Source organism: Dreissena polymorpha, chromosome 1 (genome assembly GCF_020536995.1).
Source record: "Dreissena polymorpha isolate Duluth1 chromosome 1, UMN_Dpol_1.0, whole genome shotgun sequence".
Lineage (NCBI taxonomy): Eukaryota > Metazoa > Mollusca > Bivalvia > Myida > Dreissenidae > Dreissena > Dreissena polymorpha.
The window spans coordinates 97477631-97500257 of NC_068355.1; the positions used below are offsets into that span (position 1 = coordinate 97477631).

The following is a 22627-nucleotide window of genomic DNA, read 5'->3' on the forward strand; positions in this document are numbered from 1 at the left end:
CCGATCTTGTACTTCCCTGATACTGGTCTAGAGAGTGTCCCTATAAGCTGATCTTGTACTTCTCTGATACTGGTCTAGAGAGTGTCCCTATTAGCCGATCTTGTACTTCCCTGATACTGGTCTAGAGAGTGTCCCTATAAGTGATCTTGTACATCCCTGATACTGGTTAAGAGTGTCCCTATAAGCTGATCTTGTACATCCCTGATACTGGTCTAGAGAGTGTCCCTATTAGCCGATCTTGTACTTCCCTGATACTGGTCTAGAGAGTGTCCCTATAAGCCGATCTTGTACTTCCCTGATACTGGTTAAAAGAGTGTCCATATAAGCCAATCTTGTACTTCCCTGATACTGGTCTAGAGAGTGTCCCTATAAGCCGATCTTGCACTTCCCTGATACTGGTCTAGAGAGTGTCCCTATAAGCCGATCTTGTACTTCCCTGATACTGGTCTAGAGAGTGTCCCTATAAGATGATCTTGTACTTCCCTGATACTGGTCTAGAGAGTGTCCCTATAAGCCGATCTTGTTCTTCCCTGAAACTGGTCTAGAGAGTGTCCCTATAAGCCAATTGCTTTCAATACAATTCAGCTCAAATACGAAGCTTTTAACTAAAAAAAAGAACTTGCAGAGCATGGACGGCCATGTGGTGTGTGCAGCACTGCTGTCGCAGTACTGCATGCTGGACTATGAGACCGGTCAACAGACGGACCTCTTCCCCATAGACACAGAGCACATGAGGCCCTTGGTCAAACGAGTCAGCAGGGTAAGAGAGACAAATCATGCATCAGTTGATGCTTTTCATGATTTCAGTAATTTTGCGTTTTTTTAATGTCCCCCACCACTATAGTTGGGGACATATTGTTTTTGCCCTGTCTGTTGGTTTGTGTGTTTGATTGTTTGTTTTCCCCAACTTTAACATTTGCAGTAACTTTTGCAATATTCAAGATAGCAACTTGATATTTGGCATGCATGTGTATCTCATGGAGCTGCACATTTTGAGTGTTTAAAAGGTCAAGGTCATCCCTTCAAGGTCAAAGGTCAAATATATGGGTCAAAATCGCTCATTTAATGAATACTTTTGCAATATTGAAGATAGCAACTTGATATTTGGCATGCATTTGTATCTCATGGAGCTGCACATTTTGAGTGGTGAAAGGTCAAGGTCATCCTTCAAGGTCAAAGGTCAAATATATAGCTTCAAAGCGGCGCAAAAGGGGACATAGTGTTTCTTACAAACACATATCTTGTTGCTTTATGAATTAAAATTTGCGTATTTCTTTTGTTTAAAAAAAATCTGAAGATTTGAGTGTATAAGTGACATTTAGTATCATTAATGTTATAATAATTGTGTATTGACCAATAAACAACAGTCATCATTCTGTGTGGGTATGAAGCCATTTAGTTTGTTGAGATTAAATTAACATAGTACGTCCAACTCCAATCTCAGGAGGAGTTCCTGTTGACGGGCCCCAGTGCACTGGGCATGTTTGTGACCTCGGAAGGGATCTCCCAGCGACCCCCACTACAGTGGTCCGAGAACCTCATATCAGTGGGATATGTGCATCCATACATACTTGCCATGAATGATGAGTTTATCACTGTGCATAGGTATGTTCATCCTACATATATGCATTTGCAATGGACAATTAGTTGATCACTTTACAACAGTCTGTACAGAGTCTGTACAAAGTGTGCAGTCATATATACATTGGATATGGACAATTAGTTTACCACTGTACACCAGTCTGTACATTTATACATGGGCCATGGACAATACATTTATCAGTCCACAAAGGTTTTTGATATTAACAGCTTACATACATATAAAATTCGAGATCCATTGTCCATGGTGTAGTTACATTTTCTTACCAGTATGTCTGAATGTTTTATTGCTAAAGATTTAATTATTCCATTTACATCTACTTGTATTATTTGACTTCATTATTATTATTTGAATGCAAATCATGATTTCTTAAATTTACAAGAATGAGCCTAACAGTATTTTCTATATAAATGACGCTTGTTCTGAGAAAACTGGGCTTAATGCATGTGCGTAAAGTGTCGTCCCAGATTAGCCTGTGCAGTCCGCACAGGCTAATCAGGGACGACACTTTCTGCTTTTATGGTATTTTTAGTTTCAAGAAAGTCCCTCCTTACCGAAAATCAAGTTTAGGTGGAAAGTGTCGTCCCTGATTAGCCTGTGCGGACTGCACAGGCTAATCTGGGACGACACTTTACGCACATGCATTAAGCCCAGTTTTCTAAAAGAAGACACAAATATTCTGTTTACCCACTCATTTTTTCAGTATTCTGGACCAGCAGCAGAAGCAGGCCATACCGTTCCAAGGAGGGGTGATCATGAACGACTATGATGGGCGAATATTCATTGCCTCAACTAAAGAAATATACTCACTAGTGCCTGTAGCCTGGGAGAAACAAGTATGTGTGGAATAGAGAACAAATAAATGTGCATATTTGTGCGAGTTAACAAATTTAATGTATTGTTTTTTGTATGTTTATACATAATCCAAAAGGATTTTAACCTGAGCCTTGTTTTTGAACAAATACAATTTTGTTTGGGAGTAAATATAAAGTCTGCCAAGTTATCAGGAGGTTTGGGGTTCGATTCCCACTTTGGGAGTGTTCTCATGATTTCCGCTACCAACATTTACATGCTGGTTCTACCAAAGAAACAGACTCAAGACTGTCTTAACAAGCCACAGGCTTTTGATGCTAACAAGCAGAATTCAATTGATTTAAACACTTAACTCATGAATAATAAACAATATTATGCAGATTATTAAATACGTACCTTTTCAATGCTTTTATACGGGTTCCATTTTAATTTAAAGCAGGTAGATAATTTTGTAAGGAAGAAAGGGAATTTAAGTTTTATTTTTTACATAAGCTTTAAAAAAGTATACGTTTTTTTAGCTCACCTGTCACGAAGTGACATGGTGAGCTTATATGACCGTGTGATGTCCGGCGTCCATTGTGTGTGCGTGCGTGCGTCAGTCAACAATTTGTTTGTGTAGACAGTAGAGGTCACAGTTTTCATCCAATCTTTATTAAATTTGGTCAGAATGTTTATTTTGATGAAATCTGGGTTGGGATTGTATTTGGGTCATCTGGGGTAAAAAAACTAGGTCACTAGGTCAGAAACTTGGTCAAATAATAGAAAAACCTTGTGTAGACAACAGAGGTCGCAGTTTTCATCCAATCTTTATGAAATTTGGTCAGAATGTTTATTTTGATGAAATCTGGGTTGGGATTGTATTTGTGTCATCTGGGGTAAAAAACTAGGTCAAATAATAGAAAAACCTTGTGTAGACAGTAGAGGTCACAGTTTTCCTCCAATCTTTATGAAATTTGGTCAGAATGTTTATCTTGATAAAATCTGGGTTGGGAATGTATTTGGGTCATCTGGGGTCAAAAACTAGGTCACTAGGTCAAAAACTAGGTCACTAGGTCAAATAATAGAAAAACCTTGTATAGACAATAGAGGTCACAGTTTTCATCCAATCTTTATGAAATTTGGTCGGTCAGAATGTTTATCTTGATGAAATCTGGGTTGGGATTTTATTTGGGTCACCTGGGGTCAAAAACTAGGTCACTAGGTCAAATAATAGAAAAACCTTGTGTAGACAATAGAGGTCACAGTTTTCATCCAATCTTTATAAAATTTGATCAGAATGTTTATCTTGATGAAATCTGGGTTGGGATTGTATTTGGGTCACTTGGGGTTAAAAACTAGGTCACTAGGTCAAATAATAGAAAAACCTTGTGTAGACAATAGAGGTCACAGTTTTCATCCAATCTTTATGAAATTTGGTCAGAATGTTTATCTTGATGAAATCTGGGTTGGGATTGTATTTGGTTAGTCAGGTGAGCGATTCAGGGCCATCTTGGCCCTCTTGTTGTTGAATATTTTGTGAAATTAAAAATAAACAGCAATCTGGAAAAACAGGCCTGAATGCATATGCGTAAAGTGCCATCCCAGATTAGCCCGTGCAGTCTGCACCAGATTATCAGGGATGACGCTTTCTGTCTACTCTGGATTTTGTTTAGAAGATACACTATTTTAACAATAAATTCTATAAAAGCGGAAAGTGTTGTCCCTGATTGTGACAGCACTTTACGCACATGCATTAAACCCCATTTTCCCAGAGCTTGGCTCAAATACAAGTGTGTAGAACCCCCACGTGTTATGGTTGCTAGGTGCAGGGTCTGCTGGCTGACAAGAGGACCCAGGAGGCCCTTGATCTGACCAGGAATGCCAACCACGGGCTCACCAGGGACAACTTTCTCAAGGTGACAACCAAAATATACACTCAGTAACCATAGAGTGATAGTTAAATAGAAAAATGTATGCCTCCACTTTGGGAGGGGGGGGGGGGGCGCATGTAGATTTGCCCTAGTCTGAATTTTTCTGCATTCTTTTTATAATGAGTACTTTGAGAAAAAAGTTTAATGTGGAACAACTGTGTCCTATATATACATGTCTTGTTTCACTCACATTTGTGTCTAAATAAAAAAGATTTAATAAATTATCTACATGTACATGTATGTATATTATGGTTGATTTATTAAGTGAGTTTGCTACCCACCTCAGACAGCTTCCAGAACTTTTTAACAAGCCATCCAACATGTTTTATTTCTGATTAAGCATTTACCATTGTCATACTTAAAAACATCATAGTTTTTGAGATCATTGCCCTGTGTTGATATTTAAAACCAAGTATATTGTGAATACATAGTTGGTGCCAAGATTTAGAAAGTTTATCCAGTGAGAATAAGAAAAGAAAATACGACAAGTGTTGGTTTGATCACTAAGGAATAAATTTCTTTCATTAGGTTTGAACACTCACAACTATTTGCACATGCCACTACAGTCCAACCCCTACTTCCGGTCACCCCTCATCGCCGGTCACCCCGTGTAGGCGGCCGGTCTGTGCCGCGACCGTCGATAAACACTATATAATGCACCCCTCTTAAGCAGTAACCCCGTTTCTCCAGCCAGCGGCCAGCAATTTTGCATCCCAAATGTTAAATTCCCGCCATATGAGTGGTCACGCGCAAGTAAGTCAGTCATGTACATTGGCAAAATTACACAGACGCAACGGCAAAAAAATCGATACGTACTTCCTGTCTGCGGATTAGGCTCTGTAGTACTGAAGCGTGATGTGTGATAAACATTTTGACAGCCAGTTTGCAAGTTGCAATTAATTAGCGGCAGATTATCGGCTTAAAAGCAATATGCGACCGTTTGATCTTTTTGTTTCCGCACGTGCAAATATCACCTATTATAACTGGAAAGGAGATTCTTAATTTATAATTTATTATTTGTAGCTCATACTATTTCAAGCACACATTTATGACTATTGTCGGCTAATTAAAAGTTAAAAAGTTTTTTTAACCGAAATCAACTGATCTACATGTTATCTGTGCTACTAAGTTTTTATCCAAAAATCAATACACGCATGCTTTTGAACCATGGGTATGGCGTGACATTGTACATTGATGCATAATTTTCGCGCGCTTTTGTCGGGACAAAAGAAATACACGATGCTAGAATTTGTAAACGTCTCGTTAACATAAAACAATCAGGAGTGTGTTTCGGATTACAAATTATTATTCTCATTTGGGAATAAAACAAAACATTTATATTTGTTTTATATTTACAATGATTTCAATATTAATTTTGATAAAACCCTTTACGCGGCGAAAAAATGTTTTTATAATATTATGCATGAAAAGCACGATTACCAGGAGGATTACACCCGGTTGCTATTATCAGTCTCTTAAGTAATTGGCCACGATTTTATCGTGAAGGAGATCACTGTCGGGACCAATTCGTGCGGTAGGTATTCAAAGTCCTAAAGTTGCAATAAACCGATTAAATTATCGATTTATAGTGACACAGGAGTTATTCACGCATAACTAATTCACAACTGTTCCAATCTTAAGTGCATTGGGGCCATACAACGCGCATTGTGTAAACAATGAATCATGAGAATGATTCTTTTTCATTGACTTGATTCTGATGATGATGATGATTAGAAAGATGAATAGAATATTTTCTATACATTGTTTAGTACATGTACACATATTTACCATTTTGTTTATACAAAAATTGAACAGTTGGCCATGCACTCATAAACTCCAGACTCCCTATGACCCAACCCCCTCTTAAGAGGCCACCCCCCTTAAGCAGCCAATTTGGCTGTTTCCTTTGACTGGCTGCTTAAGTGGGGTTGGACTGTATTTACAAAAGGGTGTACTTTTTTTTCAGAAATTCAAGCGTATACAACAGCAGGCAGCATTTATTGAGTTTTCTCGTAGAAACCTAGCAGAAGCTCAGGAGTTATTTAAAAATGGCCAGGTGGATGTAAGGGAGGTGAGGTCAAGTGGTATTGTGATGGTACAGTCTCATAAGCCTTCTTAAATGTGTCGTGTTCTGAGAAAACTGGGCATAATGCATGTGTGAACGGTGTTGTCCCAGATTAGCCTGTGCAGCCTGAATTGGATTTTTGCTAAGAAGAGACTTCATTTTAATGAAAAATGTCATAAAAGCAGAAAGTGCCGTCTCTGATTAGCCTGTTCGGACTGCACAAGCAAATCTGGGAGGACACTTTAAGCACATGCATAAAACCCAGTTTTCTCAGAAAGCGGCTCTTGCTTTTAAAATAAGTGCTCCTTTTACCTGACCAAACCAGTATAATGCCTAAATCTGATTTAGTCCTTGATCAGTCAATTATAACTCGTCTAGTAAAATGTATAGTGAAGTATCTTTCATTATGTTACTGATTACAGCACAATAATGGTTGTATTTTCCATAATAGATTAATTGTCTAAATATTTATATATACTTATTTTCAGTTGATCAGCCTGTACCCAAGACTTATGCCGAGCACCAGTAATTTCCAGCGTAGTGTGCCGGGACTGCACGAGATTGCAGATGTGAACCAGCTAGCCAGGGGAGATAAGCAGGTGGTGGAGGAGTACAAGAACTTTCTGAGAAGATACCTCGAGGACATCAGAGGGACTGTAAACGCCAGGGGCTTTAAACAGGTCTGTAAGTCACTTCCAATAATTACCAGCCCTCTTATGATTAATCATTTTTGTGTTTGAATATCTGACCTATTTATAGGAACCAATAGGAATCTGTAAATAGTTCAAGTTAAGGCTCTGTTTGTCATTTAGGATTTTCACATTATTGGAGCCTTATGACTTAAGTCGAATTACGAAGCTAATTCTGAAATTCTTGCTGTAAATACTGTTTTTTTATTTGTCAAAGTCTTGGTAAGGGGTGATTCTCGAAGCTTAATACTTTTTATATCTCCTACATCTTAGTATTTCATTCATATAAACCTTCTCCCATAAGAAGCGAAATGAAAATGGCTTTTTCAAACAGCATAAAACCAGAACAGCCTGCTAGTAACTGTTTGCTGCTCATCAGTATCTTAGAAATGAAGCTTTTAAAACTTGAATCTATTAAGAAAGGTCTTGAATAACATTTAACTTTCAATGGGACTACAAATACATAAAAATATGTATCTAAGTGGTCAAGTGTTTAACAATATTATATACTAAACCATCTGCAGACAAATGAAGACCTATGTGCCTCCTCAGAACAAAGTTTAAAAATTGCTTAATCATCTTTTTTAAATGCACAAGATGACCATATTGAGTGGAGTTGCTGTTAAACACATACAAACAGAAACAAAACTGAAAACAAAATGTGTCATCTGGTTTTAATTTCCCACAATCAATAGCATTAAGGGACATGCACCTTTGAGGACTGACCAGAAGCCTTTTCTTTACAGGAGATTGATGTTGCCTTATTGAAACTATATGCAGAGATCAACTCTCCAGAGTTACTTCCCCTGATCGAGGTAGACTCGGGCTGCGACCTTAAGGACTGTGCTGAGTGGCTCGAGAATTATGAGCGCCACCACTCACTAGCTATGCTCTGTAAATACCATGGTGATAACGATAAAGCTCTAAATATATGGTCTAGGTATGTGGCAGAGTTATTTATCTTTAAATAATGTTACTTTCCATTGGATTCCTAGATTGTTTTTTTTTAGATACAAAGTAAGTTTAGATTCGCTTTCATATGACTTTTTAAAAGAGTAAAGGAACATTCCATCTGTTTGGTAGAAAATAAACCTTCCATTTGGTTACACTTTATTTATTTAATGAAGTAACTTTTAGTTTAATTTCAATGTCCCTTTTAAATACACATTACAGTATATATTTCATTTTGTTAAATTATTTTTTCAAACACTTAATGTTTTATGACTTCCTTAAGTTGTGTATATTCAAAGTGCAAGTATTTATATTTTCAGACTTGTTAATGGTGATATTAAAGATGATCTTTTCCCAGGGTTTGAATTTGTTGTCAACTTTTTGTCGAAGTAAGTGTGTATCTGTATTTATATTACTGACTCTCAATTAAACATGGTTACCACATGAACAATTTTATTTCATATTGTGTTAATTGTCTTGAAAGAACTGGGTAATAATTCTGGAACTACTATGTAAGAATACCTAAATCCCAGTTCTTGTTGGTACCATGCTTTGTCATGTCCAAATGATACAGAAGCCAGTTTTTGTTGTGTCCACATTTATAATTTTCAATGATGTTAGCACCTAACACATCTTTAAACTGACTTGAGCTGTTTTGTGACAGAGAAAGATGGTAAAATTTTCATATTTTTATTGCAGTTTAAGTGATCATGATTTGGTATGGAAATATGTTGAATGGGCATTAGAAAAAGATCAAGAACTTAGTATAAAAGTAAGTAGTATATTTTTTGTTGTAAAGCTTTCCGAGTATAAGACGGCAAATTTCCCAATTAAATTTGTTTGCTTTAATTTAGTTTAATTTTATAATTTATTTTCCATCACAATATTTAAAGCTCCACGTTTACACCATGTTTTGCATAACAAACAATAGCTGCTTCTTATAAAATATTTGTGGAGACATCAGCCAGTTGTCTATCTATATAAACCTATCTTTTTCACACATATTTAATTGTCCTAAGTCTATGAAAATAACTGGTATAATTGAATCGTAATTCATAAGAAACCCAATGCATCTCTTTATCAGTGAATTAAGTAAGCAAAATGGTTGGCCTGCAGAATTTTTAATTGCCAGACATCTATTTGTATAATTATGATTTCCTAATATCACAATTCAGTTCTATAAGTGTCATCTCTATAACTGTCATTTTTAGTCTCGGCTGTGTACCTGCTATGTTTGCAGATCTTTACTGAGCGGCCTGCGCAGGAGCCCCCGTCAGAGAGGCTGAGACCTGACACTGTGATAGACTACCTGCACCGCTTCCCCAGGGCCGTTGTCTCATACCTCGAATACCTTGTCTTTCAAAAGAAACTTGAGGTAACTGGCTTACAAGAAATAGACTATCAACATAGTGTTATACGTTATGTATAAAATCAAAAAGGGTCGGAATGGAAACAGAGAGACTTAGGTGTGTAGATGGAAAATAATATAAGATGTGTTCTGAGAAAACTGGGCATAATGCGTGTGCGTAAATTGTCGTCCCAGATAAGCCTGTGCAGTCCGCACAGGCTGATCAGGGACGACACTTTCCGCCTAAATTGGATTTTTGCTAAGAAGAGACTTCATTTTAACAAAAAATGTCATAAAAGGGGAAAGTGTCGTCCCTGATTAGCCTGTGCGGACTTCACAGGCTAATATGGGACGACACTTTACATACGTGCGTTTTGCGCAGTTTTCTCAGAACGCGACTCATATGCACCTGAAGGGGGACATAAGAAAATGAATCTGATTACTTTGAAAGTTAAAATCTGTACCCATCTTCTGAAGTAGTGGTTTCAAACCCCAATATTTCTGTTTCTATTTGGATGTGTTAATGCCTCTTCTTCTTAGCCAAGCTATTATTTTATAATTATTTACTTTAGACGTAAATTTCTGGCTCCTTTTAACTACACAATTGAGTTTCAAAGTATACTGGTTTTACAGTATTCATGAGTAGAACAGATACAGGCCTGACTTATATTATTAATTTTGTCAAACATTATGATGAATTGATGGTTTCCATGTTTGCAGAAAGAAAAATACCATACCCACTTAGCTGTGCTGTACCTGGAGAATGTACTCAACCTCATGAAAGCCAACGGTGTGAAGAAGGAGCACATTGACATGGCCAGGTAAGCCGTTGTAGGCAAACCTTTAGCAATCAAATAATTATAGAGAATTGTCTATACAACATATAAAGTAATTAACCAATAAATGGCAATCTTATGGTTTAATCCAGAATTAGTACCATGAACAGCTGTAACCCCAAGGCTCAAACTGGCTTGGCTTGAATTTTCAGTTGGCTTGAACTCTCCTTGAAGCACCAATTCTTTATTGCTATATACAATGTGTTCATGTACACTTCTGTTGGATGGCGAGGGTCAAATTATCGGATGACTTGAACTGTTTTCACAGTCCCAGTCACAATTTTCACACGTTCTTTAGTTTGTTTGGCTTGAACTCACTTGGGATCACATAAAGTTGTTCATCAATTAGGAGCGCTTGATTAAAGGCCCGCCATTAGTGCACACATGTAATTGACTCAATCGTTAATTGATTTGAGTAAAATATGACATTTTGTATACAATCTGACGGTTTTTGTCGATGATGTATTAGTATGGCTGGAAGGGCTCTTCAACTTGATTGAATAGAAAACTTTGTGTCTATACGTCAAGTCATTCTTTAAAAAAAGGAAGTGAATAAGTAATTACATGTGGTGCTGTTAATATTTGAGCGATATGCATATAATTCTTATGTATGTTATGTTTCTTAGTGCTGTTCCTTACATGTACCAATAAAGGTTCTTCTTAAAAAGAGCTCATTTAATATAAATGTATTTATGATATATGTTTGTTTGTATTCGAACTGTTTTAAAATAATGATTAAAAAAAATATGAAGTATATATTTGGTTTTTATTAATTCAATAGAAAAAAGTAGTACAGAGTTTAAGCAGTAGACTACTTTTCAACTGGAGATGTAAATATATCGCAGATTTATGTTAGTAAACATAAGTGTATTAAAAATTGGTTGGCTCGAATTCCAGATGGCTCGAACTTTTGTTGTGGGTCCTGACTTGGTTGCGACTGTATTTGGTTTTAGTGAACCATAGTGAGACTGCATACTGTGATTTGTATGGTCTGTTCGTGCATCTGTCAACGTTTCCTTTAACGACATCTCCTCCATTGTTTTAGAGAATTTGCTGAAACGTTGTATGAATGTTCCTTGGGTGGTGCTTTGTGAAAATTTCATAAATCTTTCTGTTTTGTTGATGAATTAGTCCATATGGCCAAAAGATGTGTTAAAAAAAAGAAACTTGATGAATCTTATCTTCTAAAACTGCAATCCCAAGAGGTACAATATTTGGTATGTAGCATCTTATTTCGTCCTGTACAAATATGTTCAAATAATTCCCCTGAGGTCAAAACTGGGCCCGCCTTGGTCATCACTACTTTAACATAGACTGCAATATAATGAGTAACTTTAAAATTCTTGTATGGAACTGCAAAACCCAAAGCTTTTATATTTGGTTGGAAGCATCATCTAGAGGGCTCTACAACTTATTCCCTCGATTACAAACGGGGCCTCACCCTGTTGTACGCAGGGAAACCCTGTACAAATCTCCTTGGATGGTATCCTCATCTTCAAGTCCTCCTGTTTTGTAAAATTATAGCAGTGGAGTCAAAACTGGCCCCTTCCTGGGGGTCACCAATTAAATATTAACTTATAGAGTGAAAGCCTTAAAAAACTACTTGTTTGAAACCTTTAAGCCCGTGGCTTTCATATTGAGAATGTAGCATAATCTAGAGGTCTTTTAAAAAGTTTGTTCAAATAACGCACTTTGGGCCAACGGCCACTTTGCCCTAGGGGTCACTAGTTTTACATGGACTGGTATAGGAAATCTGAAAAAGTATTTTTTGTGAAAACACAAATCCGATAGCATTCATATTTAGAATGTAACATCGTTTAAAAAGTGAAATCTGACTTTGTCCAAAGGGCTGCATAAATGATATGAGCACAGAATTTATTTATTTTTAATCTCTTAAACAACAATGCTTGGAGCTTTAATCATGCTTCTGGGGTCAAAACTAGCCTTAACTTAAAAGATACATGTATTTAGACATTTGTTAATAACTTATCTTAAATGACTAGACTCAGAGCCCTAAATATTGGTAGGTAACATTGTTAAGTTTGTACAATTTATAAACCTATAGGTCAAACGTAACCCCAAACCAGGGGTTTAAAGCATTATACTTCTGAACTACAATTTTTATGTTGAGTGTTTGAGAATCTTCAGTGCCCTCTTGTTATCCACCGCCATAGGCGGATGGATATTATTTTCTTGTTGTCCCTCCGTCCGTCGGTCCGGCACTTTTGTGTCCGGAGCCATATCTTGGAAGTGCTTTGACGGATTTCATTGAAACTTGGTATGAGTATATATATGGATAACAGGATGATGCACGCCAAATTGCATTGCACACCATTGGATAATAACGGAGTTATGGCCCTTTGTATCTTGAAAAAATGCTTTGTGTGTGTGTCCCGAGCCATACCTTGGAAGTGCTTTGACGGATTTCATTGAAACTTGGTATGAGTATATAAATAGATAATAGTATGATGCACGTTGGCGTTGTCCATCCGTACAGAAATATTTGTGTCCAGAAGTATATTGGCGGGGGATATCAATCCAACGAATTTGCTTGTTAACTTTTATCAATTGCTGCATTCAAATGACGAAGGGATGACAGAATTGTAATGTGATATCTTTAATTTGTATACTATCTGTACTTAACTAATAAATTCAGTAATACTTTTTTATTATAATAATTTTTCACATTACTTGTTCGATATAATAAAAGTCAAACATAGTTTTAGATTCCTTGATTGAGTTTTATATTGTTTAATCCTGATCGTTATTGAGCCGCGTTCTGACAAAACTGGGCTTAATGCATGTGCGTAAAGTGTCGTCCCAGATTAGCCTGTGCAGTCCGCACAGGCTAATCAGGGACGACACTTTCCGCTTTTATGGTATTCTTAGTTTCAAGGAAGTCCCTCCTTACCAAAAATCAAATTTATGCGGAAAGTGTCGTCCCTGATTAGCCTGTGCGGACTGCACAGGCTAATCTGGGATGACACTTTATGCACATGCATTAAGACCAGTTTTCTCAGAACAAGGCTCTATTGATGACTCTGAAACTAGACGCTTGCAGACCTGAAGGTGAATGTTGTTGCAGGTCTAAGCTGCGTACCATGCTGCAGGTGTCCAACCTGTACAGAGTACAGCTTATACTGGGCAAGGCCAAGGAGCAGGAAATGCATGCAGAGTGTGCCATACTTTATGGGAAAGTAGGAGTTAGATGGACATTTTTGCAATTAAACGTACAAATTTGTGTTTATTAAATTGATCATTTGTCTTTTCAAGACATAATGGTACCCAACCTATCTGTCATGATACCACTTTAAGTCATTATTGAGTTTTTCAAGCATTAAACACAAATTCTGCAATATTATCAGTTCCCATTCCTACCCTTCATCCTTCTTGTAGCTAGAGGACCATGAGAAAGCCCTGCGGATCCTCGTGCACCAGTTACGAGACTATGCAGCGGCAGAGAACTACTGCATCGTGAACTCTGAGGGGCGTGACCTCAACTACAGGAAGAGGCTCTTCCACATCCTCCTAAGTGTCTACCTGGACCCAGCAAACGAGTAAGCTGGGAACCACTGCTCAGGTCTAAACTGGGCTGGATTTAAAACATTTTTGATTCTTTAAATGGAGATGGAGTCTTTATTTACAGATTGTTCTATTTAATCATGTTTGAAGAGTATGTTTGTCACCATCTAGTATTATTTAAAAGAAATATATTTTTTTTAAAGAATAATTGAACATTGAATATTTATATTTACTAGCGCTCATACTTGAATTCATGGACACTTATCATACATTTCTGTACTTTTGTTTACCTTAGGAAAAAAGAACTGCTTGTGGAGCCTGCAATCGACCTTCTTAACAGCAATGTGACTGATTTTGATGTTGCTAAGGTGAGAGGCAGTTATTAGTAATGAAAAGGCCAATGGATACATAAATGATAGGTATATACATGCGTCCATTCATATGTCTGTTACACACTGGATGCTGGGATAATGCAATAAGTACTTAAGCTAGGTTGAGATAACTCACTATTTTGGTAGAGGATTACACGAGGAATATTCTTGCTGTTTCAAATATTTTTTTTGTCAAACAAAAGTGTATATTTATACATACATTAGTTGAAACTAAAACCTTGATCCTGCAATAACTCAAGAAATATGTAAGCTAGATTGATGAAACTTAGTATGTGCATATAAGATTGAAGGGTGAATAAGCACTTTCCTTTCAGTTTACTTATGGGACACAAATTGTGGTTGCAATGGTTACAGAAATAAAGGAAAACTGGAAATCTGGATTTTGCAACCACTAAAGAGATACTTTTGTTAGGTCAGTCACTGCTGGTTTGTCTTTCAAACCTCTTGCTTTTGTGCAAATTCTTACTGTACCTTTTCAAGAACAAGGCATCTGTGCCGGTTATACTCTGTCTGACAATTTCTTGTTTTCAGTATTTTCACCATATATTTCCAAGCTGGTTATCTTCCTGTCCATTTTTTGTCCTTATCTATTCAGTGATTCAGCTCATAGTTAAAAACATGTGTTCTGTCAGCTTGTCATGGTATTCGCACACATAGCAGTTATTTCATCTGTTGTATGTTGGTTTGAGTTCAAAACAGCAGTAGAAAAAATGCATTTTAATGAAAAAAATCTTAAGACTTTGCATAAAGACAGGTTTAAGAAATAATCTGTAATTGTCATTGTTGATTGACAAACAGAATTGTGAGGCATAACAGTGTTAGCATGAGCCAAAGTTGCTTAACACTTCCTCCCCTTAGAAAGCAAAGTGAAAATGGCTTTTGCATCCAGCATAAAACCAGAACAGCCTGCAAGTAACTCGCAGTCTGTTCAGGTTTTATGCTATTTGCTGGTCATCAGTAACTAAGGGTTGGAAATAAAGCCTTTAAAACTTGACTTTAGAAAGAAAGGTATTTAATTAAATGTAACTTTTTGAGGGACTAGAAACACGTCAAAATACGTATCTAAGTGGTAAAGAGTTAATAGCCATGCTTCAGATTGACAAGTAGTAGTTGTCAGAAAAATAAAGATTATGTCATAATAATTTTGATTCTGGCGAAATAAACATTTTGGCAATTTACATCCATACTGTATTAAACTATGCTGTTCTAAGGTTATTGCCTTCTTTCTGCATGTTTAATGGGTCATTGTATTATATTCTTTTCTTCTTTGTCTGTACTGAGTGTTATGTTAGAATTGTGTTTTAGCATGTTTGTCTGTTAGCCACGCTGCTGCACATGTACCAATACATGTTCCATACTGCCACACATGCAGGTGATCCAGATCATCCCAGACACATGGTCGATAGCGATGCTGTCCTTGTTTCTGAGGAGGGCAGTGCGGACCAACATGCATGGCAACCGCATGACCCACATTGAGAGGATGATGTCAAGGGGAGAGAACCTTCTCGTCAAGCAGACCAGCATCGAAGACATGCGAGAAGCCATTGTGATGAACGAAGAAAGGTGAGTGACGGGGGTCTTACTTTCCCATCTTTTAAAACGCTGTTTTCATAGTAGGTGGATATACTGGAATCAGGGCGGACATCTGTCCCTTGCATAACATTAAGATTGACTGATCTTTAGGCTTTGATTGATGTGTCACAGAAAGCTTGGCCTTTATTGTTTACCAGAGATGTCTCATTAAATCATTTGTTTACTATGAATACAATTTTTATGTCCCCCACCACTATAGTGGGGGATATATTGTTTTTGCCTTGTCTGTTGGTCTGTCTGTCTGTTGGTTTGTTTGCGCCAACTTTAACATTTTGCAATAACTTTTGCTATATTGAAGATAGCAACTTCATATTTGGCATGCATGTGTATCTCATGGAGCTGCACATTTTGAGTGGTAAACGGTCAAGATCATCCTTCAAGGTCAAAGGTAAAAAAAACTAAATCAAAGCGGCGCAGAAGGGGACATAGTGTTTCTGACAAACACATTTCTTGTTCAGGCATATAGTTTTCAAATCCAAAAGATCTTGGTCTGTTTGTACTCAAACATAAGCTTCTCAGACATATACTATGTCAAGAATTGCATTATATGTCATCATTAATTGTTTGTTTTATGCTAAAAAAATGTGCCCGTAAGGTGTGACAGGCATATGTTGATTTGAATTAAATTTACAGTATGTGTTGTTTTGTTGGGAACTGTTAATGGCTTGAAAAGGGTCATACTAATAGGTTGTGCCAAAAATTGAAAGGGGGCTTATGATCTCTGCCTCACCATTGTTTGTTTGCAGATGAAATTGACTAAGGGCTAGTGTCCTTGGCTGTAATATTTTCATGAATAAGCAACAGACAATAGTTTTCTTTCTTGTTTCGTATTTACTTTATCATCAATACTGCAGTGATGTACTAGTCCATTAAAGCATTAACTTTTAATAATATTAATTTGTAAATTGGTAAATAGACATGATGTTAAATATTGTAAAAAAAAATGTCATTACTGACGTGAACCATGTTGCATTTTCAGGCCATGTGCAGTGTGCAATAGAACATTTTCTGATCCATCATTTGTTAGATACCCAAATGGAGTGATAACACACATACATTGTGCTAAAAATAAACATGTGTGCCCAGTGACTGGAAAGCTGTTCAGTACCAGTAAACAGTCATGACAAGGGAACAGGCTGGACCAACTATTCACTGCCTCATCATCAGAAACCTTGCTGTGCTTTATGGGTGTCCCAAATCATGCAGACAAATGATGGAAATGATTGCAAAAGAAAAGACAATTTGTGTAATACTGCTCTATTTATTCTGATAAAACTGTGCAATAGGTGTAATTGGTTAATACAACTCACAGGTATTTCACATATTTTGAAATGCAAGTTCATGCAAGTAACCTAAGAATCAAAGTCATAGGTTGTGATTGAATGGTATTTCAAGAACATATGTTTGTGAAACAAAACAAAAACATCAGAAATGTAAAGTAATCTAGAAATCATTTAGAAATTGTTTTCATACTGCTTGCATGTACACGGCATTTAATAATTATCATTACCAGGTAAAGCAAATAGAATAGTTAGTGTATCAGTATCCTTAGTAACCATTACTGCGCATTTAATTACCGGTGAATGTGACCTGCATCATGCAAAAATGGGTCTTATGCCATTTCGGTTAGTATAGCTTCATATCAGCCTCCACATTTGCACCGTCTGGTCAAAGGCTAGCCTGTCTGCTGATGAGACCATGAAACCTTGTGTGACTTCATAGTGAGTCCGCTTACTGGTTGTATATATCACAAGACCCATCATAGTGATTCCGCTTACTGGCTGTATATATCATAAGACCCATCATAGTGATTCCGCTTACTGGCTCTATATATCATAAGACCCATTTTTGCTCCACATGGTTCATATATAACTGTACATCCTGGAAATTGTGCCAGATATTATGTGTGTATGTTTCATGTATTATGACAGTATACCACATGATTTAGATTTGGTCTTATGAATGATTAAAGAAAATTGTAATTACTATTGTTTTCATTGGAAGAATCATGTTTGTTCAAAATGTTGAATTGCAATTTCAAAGTACATATATTTGTGTGGGTAAAATAGCTGATATATACATTTTAATCAGGTTAAACATGTGTTTTTGATATAGCATGTACACATGAGAAATGTACTTTGCATGTTTCGCCTACTAGTGATATGAAAATCCATGTGTATTACACAGTCATCAGCATATATCCACATAAGAAGTACCATTTACCTGCAGCTATGCTTGCAATTTTGTTAAAAGGTTGTTGCAATTTAAATAATATGTGAATTTAACATTGATTTGTTGTAAAGTCATTATAATTTCCTTGCACAATTAACCATAACAAAATTCAAAATCCACATTGCTTCAAGCAATGTTGATATAGCGTTGGTTTAAAGGCCTTAATATTACTAGAACATAGCATTTATTTTGAAAAGTTGAATTGAATAACACCAAAGGATGCAACATTATAATAAGCATGTTGAGTATAAAAACCCTTGCTCCCAAAATCATTATACATAGCACTATTTTACCAAATACACTCTAAGCTGAACAAAAATATGGTCAGTTTTGTACATAACAGCGAACAATTCAAAGCATTTTAACAGTGTTTTAGTTCTAATGAATGGTTATGGATTTAATTTCACTGTAATGTCAGTGTTAGTGAGAAATTGCATGATCGAGTAACGTTTCAAAACATTTGATGTACAATATACACAATAACAATGTATATTGCACATACTTTGCAGGTTCCACGTGCTATGGCATTTATTGAAGTTATAAAAGAAACTGTTATAAAATCATTATCTTTACAGACGTTCTTGGGTTTGTACTTATGTTTTTTTTGCAGTTGCCATCTTATCCTGCACCAACCATATTTTATTTTCAGGCTAAGTGCATTGTGTAAAGGAACATTTATATCTATTATTTATCAGATACCCAAATGGATTGTAAAATGTCCATTAGAAACACAATCAGCAAAGTTTGTTTTATCTTTTTTTACTATTTATGCCTCGTGCACACATATGATTGAAGTTGTGGAAGTATTGAAAGATTTTTGTGTTAAATTAATTGTTTTGTTTTTAAATCTGTTAAAGATGTACATGTCTTCAAAGCAGATGCTTACAATACGACTTTTAAAATAAAATATAAATATAAACTATGCTGTTTTTATTTGTATGAAATAAGAAACCTTGTTATTGTACATGTAGGTTCAACAGTTTGTATCGGCTGCATATCAGAATTCTCTCATAGAAAACATAAGTGAAGGTGCCTTTTGTGGAGATTTCAAAATAACCTTGTTGTACATCAAATATTTCTTACCACAAATGACTCAATTAAGAATTGATTCGAGGTATGGCAGTTCCACTGATATTATTGTGTGTTTCAAGCTTCAAGTCTCTCACTCTTTTTAGCCATGTTTTCTTTGGCTTAACTTTAATTATTGATCAAATGAATGTGTTTTTTTATGATTGAAACCTTGATAATGTTTTATTATTGCATTTTGTCAACACGGTGACAAAATGTAAACAATTAACTTCAGATACAATGGTCAATGTTATGAAATCCGGAAGAAATAATATTGAGATCAATTTCAGATTTAAAACATGCAGCATGTAGCAAAATATATGGAGCTAATGAATACAAACAAGCTTGCTATTAACAAGTATGCTGTTTGTGGTTTTCTATTTCTAAATTGTGTGATATGCTTACTAGAGGTCCATCTGGATGCCAACACCATAAGTAAGGCATCTAAACAATCTAATGCAATTAAACAGGCCATTGCAATTACCTGTAATGTTACAAAGACCATTTTCTGATCCCAAATTCAAACATAAGAGACGCGCTCTGTGAAAAGGGGGTTTAATGCATGTGCATAGTGTCTACCCAGATAAGTCTGTGCACTCCGCACAGGCTTATCAGGGACAACACTTTCTGCCTTTACTGGATTTTTGCTATGAAGAGACTTTCTGCAAACAAAACAGAATGTAAAAGCGAACTGCACAGGCTTATCTCGGACGACACTTTACGCACATGCATTAAACCCCATTTTCACAAAGCGATGCTCATAAGTAAGCTTAGCCAACACAGTTCTTGTCCAGAGTTCTTTTTACAGAACTACTTTAACATGTCATTACCATGCTCTTGTTGAAAGCTGTACTTACCAAAAGGATTACTATTGCAAAACAAACAATTACTGTATTATTGGTATTAATAATTATTGTGCTCCACTGTTCTACAACTATTCAACAGAGACATTTCACATGTGTAAACCAACAAAGGGCAGTAAATTATAACAAGTTACACAACTATGATTATATAATATACCTATTATCAAATATGCATTAACATATTAACATAAGTAATGCTCAAGACTGGTAAAAATCACTGGTTGTAAAAAAACTTCACTACTTGATAAAAAAGAAACCAGTTTTATGTAGAAAATCAGATTATTTAAGCTTGTTTGTGATATAAAAATCAAGTTTCCCCCCTGTTTAGTAAACAGAAACAACACTATATTAACAGACAATACGGAATATTTATGGTTGTCAACAATTTTTACATATAGGCAACTTTCAATAACCATCATGCTTGCTTGTGGAAAGTACTACTTTGTACGGACAGAAGTCATTACAATAAAATATAGCCATAAAACACCTTTTTTTTTAAATAATAAAAAAGCAATCCAACAAATCAATTTATGTAATTGTAATACAAGTATTTATGTAGTGTAAATTCAATTGTTATCCTGCTACACTTATTGTCCACATGAAAGGATGTAACCCGTGGTGTAGACCCATTAACTGTCCATACAGCTTTTCCTGAAGTCTTTCAAGTTTCAACAATACATTTTCCCTCAAGTGTTCCTGGATAATGTTTTAGCCGTTTGGTTTCACTCTGTACAGGGACACTTAACTGCATTTGTGCATGCGGTGGTTTAGTGGGTAATTCAATTAAACATTGTTATAAAGTTATGAAAGCACTTGTGTGTGTTTCAAGAATCATATGATAAATTTAAAAAAGCTTTGATACATGATAAGCTATCAAACAAGAAATACATTAAATAAATAGAATATAACACTTGGGTACACTGCTTTGTGAAGGAAAAATACCACCATATTGTCAACCCCTCAAAGTGGTCACTGAGAAATCCATTCCAAACAGATACATAAACAAACACAGAAGGTAAATTTATGGCAGAAAAGTTGTACTTTGTACCCTGAACATATGGCAGAAATATGAAAAAGAATAACTTAATTCTTTGGTATGCTAACATATCACTAACTTTATCACCGTCATATGGCAGACAGTTGCTTAACAGCTAAACAATACATATACCTTTTGGTTTGATAATATATTGCTCTAACGTTTGTCCAATAAATATGCACAAATCTGCTGATCTGGTTTTAAATATAACCAGTAATAAGCTGCAGATAGGATCACAACAGGGACCCAGTGACTGAAAGGTCTATACTCCTGCCCACTTTGGCATCACTCATACGGGTCAAAGCCTACAGCTGGTTGAAGAGGCCCACTTTGTCTCCCATGTTCTGCCGTTGGAGGCGCTTGTCACTCTTTTTCCTCCCTATGCGCTGCCTCACGTCGTGGGCCGACATGCTGAACAGTTCTTCCTTCAGCACCTCCGGCGACTGCGGGGGTGATGAGTCATTTTTTTTTGGGCAATGGCGCCTGCCTCTTGGAGGCCTGAAAACGAAGATTTTCAGGTTTGTGCTAACTATTGTTCATGCTAAAGTAAAATGTCATAAGAAGTCAATTTATGTACTAAAGAAATATAACATTAAAAACCCCACAACCTTATAAACCTATCAGCAGTTTGAGCTCAACAAAGCAGAAAACAAGCGGGTTTTGACACCCATAAATCACCTACTGGAGTTCAGCGTCCACCAATTGTCAAAGACTAGAGCAAGTGACCTAGTTTTTTTACAGTACTTGAGCTTCATTCAAGCATGACCATGTTTCAACATGACTGAGTCATAAATGTAGCCTCTAGATACATAACAAGGGTTTTCCAAGATTTGACTTTGTGACCATTCTTAGACACTGGACCAAGATTATACATTGGCCTTAATATTGCCAAGACAACCATGCTGACCAAAAATTGTTCTATGTTGAGTCATCATGGTTGTGATTTAAGATTCACATGTAACCCATATACTTACTTTGCCTAGATGTTGTCAAGATAACATTCTAAAGTTTTATTAAGATTATTTATTAAGAGTCACAAATGTGGCCTCATAAGTGGTTACAGTGCTTTTTAAGATTTGACCTGGTGACCTAGTTTTTGCAGGCATGTGACCATAATTATAAATTGGCGAAGATGGTGTCATTATGAACATTCTGACCAAGTTTCATCAATATAAATTCATAAATGTAAAATCCAGAGTAGCAACAAGGTTTTTCTAAAATTCGAACTGGTGGCCTACTTTTTGGACACACATGACCCTGATTCAAAACCTGCATAGATAGTATGAAGTTAAATATACTTACCCAATTTTTTGTGGTTTTAATGTTTTTCTAAGATTTGACCAGGCATTGTTAAGATAATTGTTCTGTCAAAGTTTCATCATATTCCGTCATAAATGGGTAAAATGCTTTTGTTTTATTTGACAGGGTGACCCAGATTTGAACTCTGCCTACCGGTAAATATTGTCAAATTTCATAAAGATTTAATAAAAAATGTGGGCTTTTAAATGGAAGAGAGCTAAGAGTTGTCAAAAGACATTCCACAACAACCGACGGTGAGCATTAGGTGACCACAAAAGCTGGCCATGATCACTTAATGCTCAGGTGAGCTTAAATCAATAGTGAGAGAATATTGTTTGAAAATTAAAGTGATTTTAACATGTGTTTTAAGATACTCATATGCATCCATATGAGGTCTTGGAAGTGGTGTT

At 36.2% G+C, this 22627-nt stretch overlaps 1 protein-coding gene and 1 long non-coding RNA gene across 3 annotated transcripts in view; both read left to right on the forward strand.

Annotated features, from left to right (window-relative positions):
* LOC127841543 (transforming growth factor-beta receptor-associated protein 1-like) overlaps window positions 1-18870 on the forward strand; it is a 44165-nt gene extending 25295 nt beyond the window's left edge. The window contains exons 6-21 of one of the 2 annotated variants that reach the window (XM_052370436.1): window positions 626-760; window positions 1445-1605; window positions 2304-2436; window positions 4216-4308; window positions 6290-6394; window positions 6877-7068; window positions 7824-8017; window positions 8349-8417; window positions 8728-8800; window positions 9269-9403; window positions 10097-10197; window positions 13298-13409; window positions 13609-13769; window positions 14030-14102; window positions 15499-15689; window positions 16699-18870. In XM_052370436.1, the coding sequence (XP_052226396.1) occupies window positions 626-760; window positions 1445-1605; window positions 2304-2436; window positions 4216-4308; window positions 6290-6394; window positions 6877-7068; window positions 7824-8017; window positions 8349-8417; window positions 8728-8800; window positions 9269-9403; window positions 10097-10197; window positions 13298-13409; window positions 13609-13769; window positions 14030-14102; window positions 15499-15689; window positions 16699-16843 (2073 nt within the window). In that variant the 3' untranslated portion in view covers window positions 16844-18870. Of the gene's footprint in view, window positions 1-625; window positions 761-1444; window positions 1606-2303; window positions 2437-4215; window positions 4309-6289; window positions 6395-6876; window positions 7069-7823; window positions 8018-8348; window positions 8418-8727; window positions 8801-9268; window positions 9404-10096; window positions 10198-13297; window positions 13410-13608; window positions 13770-14029; window positions 14103-14440; window positions 14537-15498; window positions 15690-16698 lie in introns of those variants that run through there. The other variant, XM_052370446.1, reaches the window with a different exon arrangement.
* LOC127841739 (uncharacterized) lies at window positions 3214-3783 on the forward strand. The gene is made up of 2 exons (XR_008031297.1): window positions 3214-3501; window positions 3651-3783. It is a non-coding gene; the product is annotated as an uncharacterized LOC127841739 (long non-coding RNA).
* Window positions 18871-22627: the final 3757 nt, after the last annotated feature.